This window comes from Schistocerca nitens, chromosome 5 (assembly GCF_023898315.1).
Source record: "Schistocerca nitens isolate TAMUIC-IGC-003100 chromosome 5, iqSchNite1.1, whole genome shotgun sequence".
NCBI lineage: Eukaryota > Metazoa > Arthropoda > Insecta > Orthoptera > Acrididae > Schistocerca > Schistocerca nitens.
In genome coordinates this window covers 192262565-192276744 of record NC_064618.1, presented here as the reverse complement: position 1 = coordinate 192276744, position 14180 = coordinate 192262565, and the positions used below count along the sequence as shown (strand labels likewise).

General features: G+C 39.2%; 1 protein-coding gene across 1 annotated transcript in view; it reads right to left on the bottom strand.

The window, feature by feature from the left end:
* Positions 1–14180, bottom strand: part of LOC126260338 (nephrin-like) — a 226713-nt gene that overhangs the window by 124717 nt on the left and 87816 nt on the right. Inside the window, exon 3 of the mRNA XM_049957663.1 lies at positions 11601–11804. Coding sequence (XP_049813620.1) covers positions 11601–11804 — 204 coding nt within the window. The remainder of the gene's footprint in view (positions 1–11600; positions 11805–14180) is intronic.

Here is a 14180-nt window from a genome sequence, read left to right as displayed (position 1 = left end):
AACATTTAGAAGCGAAAAGTAAGAGGAACATGGTAGAGTGTTCTAAATTACACAAAAACAAACACATCCAAGAGAATGCGAGTGGATACATTCAATGTATGGTACATAAACAGCCAAAAACAATGGAAATACGAAGAAAACAAAACGTATCAAATGTTGTACGGCGTCAGTCTTTGATGTTGTTTCATATTTTTATGGAGATATATATCACCAGAGGAAACTGATAACGATAGAAGTAATGCCAAAGTAACTATGTAAGGCCATTGAGGATATGAGTAATGTGCCGTTCTGGCAGATTTCTACGTGTGAGTACAAAGTGTTAAAGAAGTAGGGAAAATTATACATTAGGAATTATTTACATCACTGCTGCAGTACTGAACAGCTATTTAGCTATTCAGTACTGCAATAGTGATGTGATTATTTTCCTAACATGGAAACAAACACACAGTGCATTAATAACTGTAGACCTATTAGTGTTATTTCCGTAATATACAAATTTACTTACAAAAATTATTACAAACATATAAAAAAACGTAAGTCTTCAGGCAGAGGGACAAGTCGGCTTTAGAAGTGGTTGTAGCACATTGGATCACGTAAAAGTCGAGTATTAACAATCGAATAAGTTCCTTAGCTTGGGAAGTCTTACGTATCAACTCTGTTTTTATTTGTTGTTGATATACGGGTGGCGTATCAACTCTGCTAGGTCCTCTGGGCTTGATCGTTGATTTATTTAGTTGTATGAATAAGCCTACTAACTAGAAGCTTAAGCAGACTACAAAGTTTTACTGGGTGTAATAAGTATAATTTATTGAATTTATTATGTAAGTATTTTCCGAGAAGTAACATTTTCCATGTGCGCCTAAAGCTTTCTTGTTCAGTCACCACGAAGTCCTGAAAAAGATTCCAGTTTAGAGGTCGAATGAGGATCGTATAGAAGGAAAATGATTCGGCCTAAAAACCCAACAGATTTTTCCATCAGGAAAACTAGCCATCTCAATAACTAGTTCTCACCATATAACCACATAATAAATCAATTTACTTACGGATTACCTTAATAACTCACTGATATCAGTCTCCTTTCTTTCACTTGGATCTTCCAAATGAGTAAATGATTTGACAAATGATAATAACAATGATTACGTTTAAAATTTGTATCTCCTCTGTACTTCAAAATATAATCCGCCAGTTGTAGCGCCACCAAGTACTAATACAGTGTTTTTGGACTACAAAAGATCTTAATTAGATAAAAGAGACAAAGTAAAGAATTATATTTTCTGAAATATTCCGTACCTGCAATGAAATTATACGCATTTCAAATTCTCACATTCCTACTTTGTGCCGCTTTCTTTCCTCATTTTACCTCTACCTTGTGGTCGACGGTACTCTAAAATTCAAAGATTCTTCCTTCAAAAATAATTTTAAGCATGAGGATGGTTTGAAACATTAGCTGAACCCATGAATCCAAAAGCTAAGTTCTTGAAATGGATATTCTGAGAATCGACATATGCGAAAATCTATCCGATCGCAGCATTCCGTTCGGGACGATGGTCACTATATTGCGTACCACAGAAAAACGTCCTCGTAATTCTCCAAAATGTCCCAAGCTTCATTTGTGTTAAGGATTAACTGTACTTCATCAAGTTTATAAATTGCTCGCCGTTTTTACTTTTTCCTCCCGACTCGCTTAGACTCTTCATTTCTCGCGGTACTTTATCACGAGTCTCTCTCGCGAAGGCCGGCGTTTTGTCATCCTGACTAGAGTAGTGCTTACCGCGCCGGCGACGGCACATCCCGTTCGAGCTGTTATTTCGGCATTACGTTCTTACAAACTTTTTCACACACACACACACACACACACACACACACATATATATATATATATATATATATATATATATATATATATATATATATATATATATAGGCAAATGTAATGACACACTAGGACACGAGGTATCGTATAGATTCCCTACAGGCAGACGAAAAGATTCAGTTATCACTGGTGCAGAATAATTGCGTTGCAGTGTGAAGTGAATATAAAAGAGGTCTTTACTAACATGTAAGACATAAAATTGCTCCACAATTGTAGTGTAAAATTTGTAGAATCAAAAGAAAGCGACTGTGGAATTTGTAAGTAATAGTTCTGTTGCACGGTAAGTATGTAACATAATCTCCTCTAAATTCAAGAATTCTCATAGGACAACGAAGACACCGTTTAAATCTGTAGTAAACGTGATACTGTTAAGTATTACTGAGGCATGATGATTTATCAAAGTTAATTCGTTATTGACATGGAAATATATCGGGGTCAGAGTCGAAAGCAACTAGTAAGTAGTGGACCAATAGAACACAGATTATTCCTTAATATGATCATGCCACAACAACTCTTGTCTTCTATCACTGGATACGAACTTTTCTTTCTTGATTTTACAGTATTGTTACTCTCACTTCATTTTCATAAATGTTGTAAGTTAATTAATTTTAAATTGGGAACCAACAAAAACAAACATAAAACATTTTTTAGTTTGAGTCTCTGATTGTCTGACTCTGACGTATACCTTATTCCATCAAATTTGAGCAGTTGTAGCTACTCGTACTTGATATCAGGTTTGCGTTAGTAGTTCCATTACCTTCCACGCTACTGATGTTCAGTATGACATAATCTCAAATGTACTTCTACTCAAACCTCTTTTTTCCAATTTTCCTTGTTTCGTAACCGAAATTATATGCAATGTAGAGTGCTTTTCCAAATTAACACTCCTTCGAAGTTTATTCTGCATTAAATGAACTACTTAGTCTTCAAAATGTACTTTCAGTATTCGTTCCTCCACTATATCTTTGATAGCTGTGACATTTCACTACTCTGTTTGTTAACTCTGTGACGGATATAAAAAAGTACCAGTGTCAAACTACATTTGTAACGTATTTCCTCTAAAATAATTCGCCTGAACTTGTAAATTTCTGGAACTGGCTACCACTGACTGTTGACCATTGTAAATATATAAGCTGACAGACAGATGATGAGATTATAAACAAATACAATTAAGAAGTCGTTCTGTAAAAATAAAAAAAAATGTTTTTATGAGTGTATTTCAGAACTGTTTCTTGTACATTGTAATTTTACTCTAAGTTTTATTGCTTGGTATGACGTTTGTGCCACGTTTCAGATATTTGAGATTTTTTTTTAGGAAAACTAAATAATTTTGAGAAATTCGCTTACCGTATTTACATCGTCTAGGTAGGTACTCAAAGTTCTTTACACGAATTATGTTAAGCGGATATCATAGCAGAACGAAAAATATATCCAAAACAGACTATTACATGCTACCCAATACCCATTATGTTCTTATAAGCCACCTAGAAAATATGTGACTCCTTGTGACAAATTCGTAGAGAACCTGCTGTAATCAACATGTGCTCATTATGTAGTATGCATTCAATATCCGTTCCTATGAGATTTAATGGTGAAGCAACCAAATTCTTTTATGAAAAGTACTTGTCCACGATGTATGAAACATAATTTTTTCTGAGCCATCAGTGTACTGATCATCTCACAGTAGCACTTGGAACAGACGTCCTCAATTATTTGCTTGATGTATTCGAATCTCTGTCTTCTTCTACAGTTTTTTCCCGCACACAGCTCTCTCTAGTACCTTGGATGTTATTCCCTGATGTATAATAGATATCCTAGCATCCTGTCCCTTCTTACTGTGTTTTCCTCACCGATTCTGCGGAGAAACTCCTCATTTGTTACCCTGTCAGTACATCTGATTTTGAACATTCTTCTGCAGTGTCTCATCTCAAATGCTTCGATTCTCTTCCGTACCGGTTTTCCCACAGTCTACGTTTTACTACCATACATTATTGAGCTTCTGGGGCAAATTCTCAGATATTTCTTCCTTAAATTAATACCTAAAAATCCAGAATTGAAGCTTTATAAATTGATACCAATAGACTTCTCTTAAATAGGAACGCCGCTTTTGCCTGTGACAGTCTGCTTGTTATATCCCACTTGCTCCGTCCATCATGGATCATTTTACTACCTACGTCGCGGAAATCCTTAGCTTTACCTACTTCTTGACCACCTGTTCTGATGGTAAGTTTCTCGCTGTTTCATTTCTGCTGCTTCTCATTACCTTCGACTTTCTTCGATTTGCTCTCAATCCCTAGCCTGGAATTATTAGACGGTTCATTGCATTCAACGGATTCTGTGATTATTTTTCACTTTCACGGAGGATGGCAGTCATCAGCAAATTTTATCATTGACATACTTTCACCTTCAGTTTTAATCCTACTCATGAAATATTCTTTTATTTCCGTCATTCCTTCTTCGATGCACAGATAGGACAGTAGCGGGTCAAAGACTACATCCCTGGCTTACACCGTTTTTAATCTAACCTGGTAGCCGTCCGGCAACAGGGTGGTGGTCTGGGGTGCCATTTCTTTTCGTAGCAGGACACCGTTGTTCCTCATCTGCGGCACCCTTGCATCACAGCGGTACGCTGACGATATTGTACATTCCGTTTTGCTGGCCTTCTTGGCATGCCATTCTGGGCTTGCATTTCAGCAAGATAATGCCGAGCTGCACACGGCGAGAGTTTCTAGTGCCTATCTTAGTGTTTGCCAAACCCTACGTTGGCCATTAAGGTAGCCAGCTCCCTTCCGAGATGAGAATGTTTGGAGCATTATGGGCAGAGCAATTCAACCATTTCGGGATTTTGACGATCTAAGGAGGCATTTTGACACAATTTGTCACGATATCGGTCACAAAAACGTACAACAACTCTATCAATCAGTGCCAAGCCAAATAACAAACTACTTGCTTACGTGGCATAGGTGCCCAACGCGTTACTGACTTGTTCAATTTAATCCGAGCGAGGTGGCGCTGTTGTTAGTACACTGGACTCGCATTTGGGAGGAAGACGGTTCAATCCCGCGTCCGGCCATCTTGATTTAGCTTTTCCGTGATTTCACTAAATCCCTTCAGGCTAATGCCGGTATGGTACCTTTGAAAGGGCACGGTCGCCTTCCTTCCCCATCCCTCGCTAATCCACTGAGGCCGGTGACCTCGCTGTTTGGTCTCTTCCGCAAACAACCCAACCGAACTTGTATAATCTAAGCTCTATCTCTTGAAAAAAATCACACCCTTTTTTGAGAAACTGTAATCATTTGTTTGTCTGTACACGTACAGCACATCTACTTGTTCCATCACAATCGGTTCATTCCTTCGTGGTACGTAGTTTTTTTGTCCAAGAGAGAATTAAGGGAAATTGAACGAAAATTTTTTTTTACAATTTCGGATTTTTATCTCATTATAAAATTTGCAATTTTTCGCATAAAGTGACATATATATCACTAATAAACTCACATAAGAAATATTTTATTTGTTTAAATATGATCTACACCGGTTGAAAACGTTAAAATTTTTACGCGCATTTCTTCCACATATATAAAATCGGCAATTATTTATATAGAAGGCTGTGGATTGCTGTATTACAAAGGTTAAATGAAGTGTTTGATTGGTAGCATTGCCAAAAACAGTATCGTATCGTTTCGTAGTACAAACACGCTTTGTATGTCGAAGAGCTTACGTTTTTCCGAGAAAAAGTGACGAATAGACTGCTAAATCTCACAAAAAATAAAGTATGACGCTAAAACGAAGTTTTTTAAAGAAACGTTGGTTTCATGGTAATAGATTATCGAATAAGGAGAAACATTCTGTTCAACATGTGGCGTGTGAAGTTACAGACAATGAAATACAGGCAAACTAGTGAAAAACCGATTAGTGCTTCGAAGATTAAAATAAAACGTTGTGATATACAGTTTTCTCAAAACGAAAGTGATGTAAATGTTAGGTTAGGTTATATTTGGATAGATTTACACATCATAACAAGGGTGTAATGTGAATAGGTGTGTTCTAAAATATATGCATGGCCAGTTAGTTTACATGAAGACAATGAGGTATCAAATGGACTATCCAGGAAATTTATCATTAATTGTGCCACATGTAAATATACTCATTCATTTTGGAATCCTGATAAGATAATTATTTTGAAGTAAATGTTAGTGGTTTTATCGATTGGGAGCTACTGGCTAAAGACACACTGCAGCAGAAACAGTGTGTGCCACGATGAATGTGCCATGCCCACCTTGTAAAATCGACAAGCATGCAGGATTTATTGGAGCTGCTGTGCAATCTGTTGCATGTGAGGCAATGAAGCGTGCTGCAAACGAAGCTGTTGAAATAAATGACGGTATGAGTGACATACCAGCAGCTTTTGATGGCACTTGGCAGAAGCACAGCTACAGTTCTAAGAATTCTGTTGCTACAGTGACCAGTGATGATACTGGAAAGGTGATAGATTTCCAAATTTTAACCAAAAATTGTTATAAGCGTAAATCATGGCACGAAGAAGGAAATATCTGTGACAGAAATTATGAAGGAATAAGTGGTGGTATGGAGGCCTCTGCAGCTACAGAAATTTTTAGTCGATCTGTGAACGAAGGTGGAGTGTGTTACACTAAGTTCTTAGGGGATGGAGACTTAAAAGCATATAACAATGTAGTAGCCGCTCAGCCTTATGGTGAGATGATTATCACAAAACAGCAATGTGCTGGTCATCTCCAGAAGAGGACGGGCACCACATTGAGGAAGTTGAAACAAAGTTTGAGAGACAACAAACTTTCTGATGGTACAACCATAATAGGCAGACTGACAGACAAAATGATTGATGAACTATAGCAGTATTCGGCGGCGGCCATTAGAAATAATACTGAGGATTTGTTGGAAATGAAGCAGCCAGTATTGGCTACCTTCTTCCACAGACTGTCAACTAATGAAAAACCAGTATATCACACCTTTGCCCTCCTGGGCCTGATTCATGGGGAAATTACCGCAATGCCCAGTACTCAAACAGCTCATACAGCCATAAACAGTGCATCCCAGCAGCACTCATGGATATCATAACCTATTTACAGAGACAAGGCAAATCCTGAATCACTGAAGAAGTGTATGCATGGTCAGACTCAAAATCCCAATGAGTCGTTCAGTAATCTCAATAACCAAAATATTTTTGTTGGAATGAAGACACTAAAGTGGGGGGTCAGTGATGCTGTTATTGCTTTTAATGCTGGCTACATTGGTAAGGTGAAAGCGCTACAGAATATGGGAATTAATACTGGAGCAAACTGGATCAGAGAACTTGAAGGGATGGACAAGGTTTACACTGATAAAGCAGAGTATGCAGCACGTTTGGCCGGAAAGAAGAAAAGAAGAAAATACTTCGAAAAAGATCAATTGGATGATATACACTACGGCGCAGGGTGCTTCTGAGTGACCAAAAATAAAAACAAACTAAGCATATATAAAATGAGTTACAGTCTTTTGAAACTTTAGAAGCCATTCCTGAAAATTTACATTTTCTGTTGCATTTTTCCCTAAATCTCAGAAACCACTTCGAATAGAGTATTCACATTTTTAAGGAAGTAATAAGATACATATCCTGAGTCTACTGAACTAAATGAAGAACATTATGTTATGAATAATTAAAATTATTTAGGATAACGTACAAAAAAGTACAAAAATTTTAAGTGTGTAATTAAAAAATTGTATATCCGAAAGCAGTGGCTGAAATGCTATCATTGTAGTTTAGTATACTCAGAACATACAGTTTAATGTCCTGTAAAATTTTTATGTCAATGGCTACAGTGGTTCCTTAAGTACAGGGAAGCCAAGTCACTAAACTTAATATTGTCGGGGTAGGGTGTTCCAACTCCTTTTAATCTGCTTTCAAGATATCGGGAATTGCTCACTTCATCTTCTTCGTAATCACAAATTTCAGTATTACGTTTGGCGCTGGTCTCACTAGTGCCCTTTCTCTGTACTTTCATTTCTCTTCTGTTTACCCTTAACCCACATTCTGTTCTAACTGGTCTGCTAATTCCATTGAAAAGTTCCCGCAATTCCTCTTCCCTTTTGCGATGACAATCAAACAGTGAATCTTATCTTGGCTTTCATTTCACCCTGATTATCAATCCCCCTACGGAACCTCCTTTTCATTTTCATTATTGCTTCATCAATATAAAAATGTGCAACCGAATTACATTTTAAAAATTTGCGAGCTGCAAAGGATGGGATTTTGAGCTTTTTGATATTTGGAACCTATAGCCGGCATATGCAATAAAGTTTCTGCCGCCACCACTGAGCTGTCTGATTCCCACTCGCTCTCTATACGAGATGTTACCAGATGAGAGTATATGTGATAATTTGGGTTGGAATGTTGTGGTATTACTGAAACTAAGACCTTATCTGATCGCTTGAATCGTGCATGGTATTTCTACATTCTTGAGAATTTCTGGTCTGAGCTTCTGGAGGTTGCTACCTTCTAACTGCGCACTAGTTCGCGGTTTCAGGCTATAGCGTTCCGCCGCATTATGGTCATCTGGCCAGGGCATACGTCGCCGACAGCACCAGACGGAGAGCGGTTGGAAGGGGGTGCCCAGTCCTTCGGCTTGTGCTCTCCCCTGACCTCACCCCTCTAGACTTTTTCCTCCTGATTTACGTAAAATCGTTTGTGTAGTCAACGCCAGTAGTACCTGCGCTTACTGAGTGCATCTTTAGAGCTTTTGGTACCATGAGAGGGGAGCGCGGAATCTCACAGATAATCAGTCAAAACGTGGTTCGACTCGTCGCGCATTTCGTAACGAAGCTGATGGTCGTCACATTGATGATTTACCCTACAGTAGTGAAGTCACAGATTCGGTTTACAATATTTGATTGTACTCAACAGACAACAACAGTCTTCCAGTCTATTAAATTCTGCTCTTTCATTTAGCGTACCGAAGGCGTAAAAGTGCATAATACTGTAAAAAAGTTATTCCACATTTGCGGCTGTAGGGTCCTTGCAGGAAAATGTTAAAAATTTCTTTCTGTACAGGCTCCAAAATTATTAAAACGTCACTCTATTACACACAGTAGATCGAAGAACTCTGACTTCCTTCTTGGTCTTTCGTTCTTATCGTTCCCGCTATGTTTTGTACATATTTAGTATTACTCCTCTTTCGCTATAGGTTTTTCTGAGCATTTCGAACAGCTTGTACCATTTCACATCTTCAAATGCTTTTCGTAGGTCGACAAATCCTATGTTAGTGTCTTGCATATCATGCGCAACCTCAGAACTGCCTCTATAGGTGATATAGTGACATTTAAGAGTTTTTTAATTTCCTTTTCCATTTTCCTCTGTGGCAGTCTTTTCAGGAACTTTGAAACATGAGCTGGTAACCTGATTGTACGACAGTTTTCGCACTTACCTGCCTTTGCTTCTTTCATTTATTGTTCGCTTTATTCTTGTCAGAATTTCATACTCCCAAGTTGCAATATTGACAGAAACCTGACCTGGGTGTTAGGTACTGTGCCGCGCGGGATTAGAAGAGCGGTCTCAGGCGCTGCAGTTATAGACTGTGCGGCTGGTCCCGGCGGAGGTTCGAGTCCTCCCTCGGGCATGGGTGTGTGTGTTTGTTCTTAGGATAATTTAGGTTAAGTACTGTGTAATCTTAGGGACTGATGACCTTAGCAGTTAAGTCGCATAAGATTTCACACACATTTGAACATTCTTTTTGTTAGGTGCTGTCAAATTCTTAAACTCTCAAAGTCACTTTATTTGTGCCATACAAACAAACATTTCAGGTAGAAACAAGAAACGAGTTTGGCTAATGCATAAGACACCAGTAGGAGAAATTGGAAATTTTAAGGTGTGCTATAGAATAAAACAGAGGGACGCATTTTCACCTATTTTATTTAACCTCGTCTTAAAGAAGATCGTTGGAGATATAACTAAAACACGGTGGTGCACTACAGGATGTGTACATTACTAGACTTGCCTAAGCAGATGATCTAGCATATGATATTCGTTTCATTTTTTATTAAGAAGTCGTGGCGTTTTAAAAAGCTTAGAAAAGATCTGGAACAGTGGAGCGAAAATAGGGAGATAAATTATATTGATAAAATGTAATAAGCCAGGGAGTTTACCTTTGCCGCATGCTCTCAGATGATCCTAAATGACCTGTTACCATTATTGAGCTGCACTGTAATAGTACTTCTGACCCTCATGTATTTTGTAAAGAACTGCATTTTCGTTTGAACACTCGTGCGATGGTTCTTCGAATAACGTGAGTCCTAATGTCTGATGTCCCAGCATTTACAATAGCGAACCTTGATCTGGCACAACATACCGACATTCCACAGCTTCTCCAAAAGTAAACTTACATTTCATATTGTTGCTACCTTTACACCCTCGTTTTGGCATGATGAAACAACGAACATGAATCGGTGCTATGAACCGTGGCAAACATTAACAATAAATAAACAAAGATGGTAGAGCGACTTGTATAAGTGCCGCTTCCTAGCTTTCCTATTTACGTAATGTGCAATAAATTGCAAATCATACATTTAGTAACGTAACATATTTTATCAGAGTGGAAACACAAGAAAGCGAGGATTTGAGCGTCTCAAAAAACTTTCGTGACATTGTGACACCTTTTTGAGAAAAACAGGTTTCTCTCGGGAAATATAGGATAACTGGAGATCCTAATGTATAATTAGTAAGCCGTTTCGAAACAGAATTAATCAAAAAGATGTAAAATTACAACCGATCGCTGAGAAAACAGGATTACATTTTAACAAAGGAAAGGTAGGACACCTGGTCGTAAGTAAGAAACGGAAACTGATGAACCTTTAGCCGTAGATTCTGAAGTATTCTGTACTCCCGTACAAGTGCAGTTTCACGCCGCAGACATCAAGACGGCAAGAAAGAATGAGGAACGAAGAAAAGACAGAGCACCTGGTCATGAGAAATCAGAAGTGATGTACCTTTGACAGTAGATGGACTACCTTTCAAGACAGTTGATCGCTTTAAGTACTTAGGTAAAGAAGCCTGCATAGCAAGAGTGAACAAAACACTTCGTAGTTTTATCTAAATTCGAAAGGAAATATTACTTCGTATTAAATTCCAATTTCCTTTGTATCAATTTACTATTATACAGGTAACATTATACGGATGTGAAGCATTAATATTTAGAAAGAAAGATGAGGGAAAGCTATTGATATTCCAAAGAAAAATACTGTATGCATATGACGAAAATAACATGGAGTGAATAATAAGAAAGAAAAAATCGAAGTATGAAGAGAGCTGTAGATGAACCGTAACATCGTCAAACTGCTAAAGAAGAGAAGGTTGAACTGGAAGGTCACATAGCAGAAAATTAAGAAGAATACACTATCTAGAAGAGCACACTGCAGAACAACAGATGTAACGAGAGGAAGGAAAAGACTCAGAATTAGGTTACTACATAACATCCCAATGAACACAGCTAGGATGAACATCAACAGCAAATGGATAAACAGTGTACTCGAAAGAAGGGAATGGAATACGCTCTTGGAGTAAGAGGATGATTCTTAAGGCTCTTGCCATGTGTAAAGTAAATTGCTGTATGAAACCCGTAAAGGATACAGGTCACTTGGAATTACCCATGGTATCTTTCCGTGCTTGGTCGAACCAAGATATCAACCTCTAGAGGCAGTCAGTTGCGGGGAGAGGACTCACAGTTGATGTCGAGGGCGACTCTGGCCTCGGCGGGCAGCGTGAGGTTGCTATTGACAGCCTGGCAGGTGAGCGCGGCGTGCAGGTCGGCCCTGGAGAGCCGCGGCACCAGAAGCAGCCGCTTGCGGATGCGCGTTCCAGCAGGCAGCTCCCGCGACTCCAGCAGCCGCTCGCCGCGCCACCATCGCACCGACGGCTCCGGCCTCCCTGTGAGAGAAAGAAACCTGTCACTGCCAAATGGAATAGGTCACACGATGTCAACGATTCAGTGGTTCCATTATGTGTTTCCTACCATTCCAATATACGAGTACAACTCTACTCGTGTATTTATTTAGCGTAAGCCTGCATCACAGAAAAATTTACAAGTGTTTGAAATTACAAACTAATGTCCAGGCCACGAATGCGGTTTCTTGTTTCCTCTGTCACCACCAGCAGTACTGTAGGATCGTCAGTGAAAGCTCCCAGAGAACATTGTTGAATTACATGGCGAAAAGTTTGCTTTTCAGCACCACAGTCATAACGCGGAGATGTTATTGTCTTTCACTTGTACAGAGCGTCGCTATAAATTCCTGTGTCGGTTCTTATTCCGTTAAGAACCGTCCACATACTGCGTGGCAATTCAATACGAGATGGCTTCGTCGATGTGCAAGGCATAGTTGTTCCGTAGTGTCACCAGCTGTGATTCACATTAAAGTCATTGTCAACTGACATCCTTGCGATTTCCAGACGTGTTTGACGAGAGCGAAGCCATTCTTTCCTACAGTGTGGAATGTCTGCATGAACAGATAGGTGGTTACTTTTCAGTACTTTTTGCACTCCTGTAGCATCCCGTTGAGACGGAGATGATAAGTGGCTAAGTATGGGTAGTCAGAAAGTAAGCGTAAATCTGGTTGTACCGGTTATAAGACGCGTGGTATGTCAACAGGTCAACAGGTCTTGCGTGAAAATTATTCATCTAAGCAGAGGAGCGATGTTTCATAACATGGTAAACCAGTCCAAGGTATGAAGTACAGAGTGTCGATGCAGAGTAGCCCCTTGATGGGCCACAGAGATTCTGGAGAATGTTGTATGGAGTTTTGATTTTCCCAGCAGTTCCTAATACATGGTGTTTTTAACTGAGCATTGTATCAAGAGTGATGCCCAGACGTTTCTAGTTCCCATTATTCCAGAGTAGTCTTCCTTCAAAGTATTTTATCTCTTTATTGGCCAACTTGTTGTTGAGGTGGAACGTTGAAACTGCTGTATCAACGATACTTGGCTGTAACTTCCAGTTCTGAAAATATTAACCAATAGTTGATAAACCAGTGGTCGAGACACACACGGTAACTGCAAGACGTCTGAGTCTCATTGCAAGTGCCCAGTTCCAGGCATATGTGATACGTGCCAACTGAACAGGAGATGAGGCAGGACAGATTCTTGTGGCAGCCTAGCTTCATCTGTGAATTCGTTTTGCTGCCTATTTGTTCTTGGAAACATAAATTACTGAGCATTTCATTGATGAGACTGAAAACTTTTAAGCGTGGAATGACATATAACACCTTACCCGCAGTACCACATGGAGCCGTCAGATTATGAAAACGACCGCTGATGTCCGTTTATTCCGACCAGGTTTATAAGGACCTGATTTGTGAAGCTTAGATTTGGTCTGAATCGTACCTCTTCAAATGGTATATTTTCGTAGATCTTATGACGTATTCTTGTGTACACCACTGTTATCTGGAGCTTATATAGCATGTTAAGTAAGGCTACATGTCAAAAACTTTCTGGTTTGTCATTTGGTTTACCTGGATTCAGTATGGCTATGACTTTCATATAGTATGTTGCACACATCAGCAAGTTTAACCTGTTAATTACACATTACACTGACGTACTGGTTCTAAAATAGCGACAAAATACTGTAACCATACAGTCCTCGAGATCACCATGTAAATTTTACGTCACACGTTCCAATAGCATTCACTAACTTACCTAAAGCTATATAATGCTTGTAGCTTCATGGTGTTTTCATGGTTGTAATGAATACGTTCCTTCAGACAGGTCCCTGTTGCCTTGTGTAAGTTGTATGTGAGTGAAATGGGCATTGTTGTTTAGTCTCCCGCCAGGAAAGAGGTACATTCTGTCATTTGCTTCCTGCGGTCGGAAGGAGTTATTTACGACGAGATTCATCGTCGACTGTTTCAAGTGTATGGCAATGAGGTTATGACCGGCGATGTTGTGGGGGAATGATGAAGAAAGTTCCATGGGGGATTGACAGTTGTTCATGTTGAAAGCGATCGAGGATGACTCTGAATAAGGGATCGCAAAGTTTCATGAGAGTAAAGCGTGATAATACTGTGATATCGCACTTTTATTGTAAGGCTCTTACGAGACTGTGAACTATTTAAAACAAACGTGCACGACGATTACCAGTGGTATCGTGCTCTATCACAACATTACACGACCCTGTGTTGCAAATCGGCAATCCTTCGGGCAAGGAGATTTTTGAACCTCCTCTCGAAACTCCAAATTTGGTACCAAGCGACTTTCATCCCTTCCCAAATATTAGTCTGAACTTCGGATGTCTTGACCAGCTGGTTGAAGACG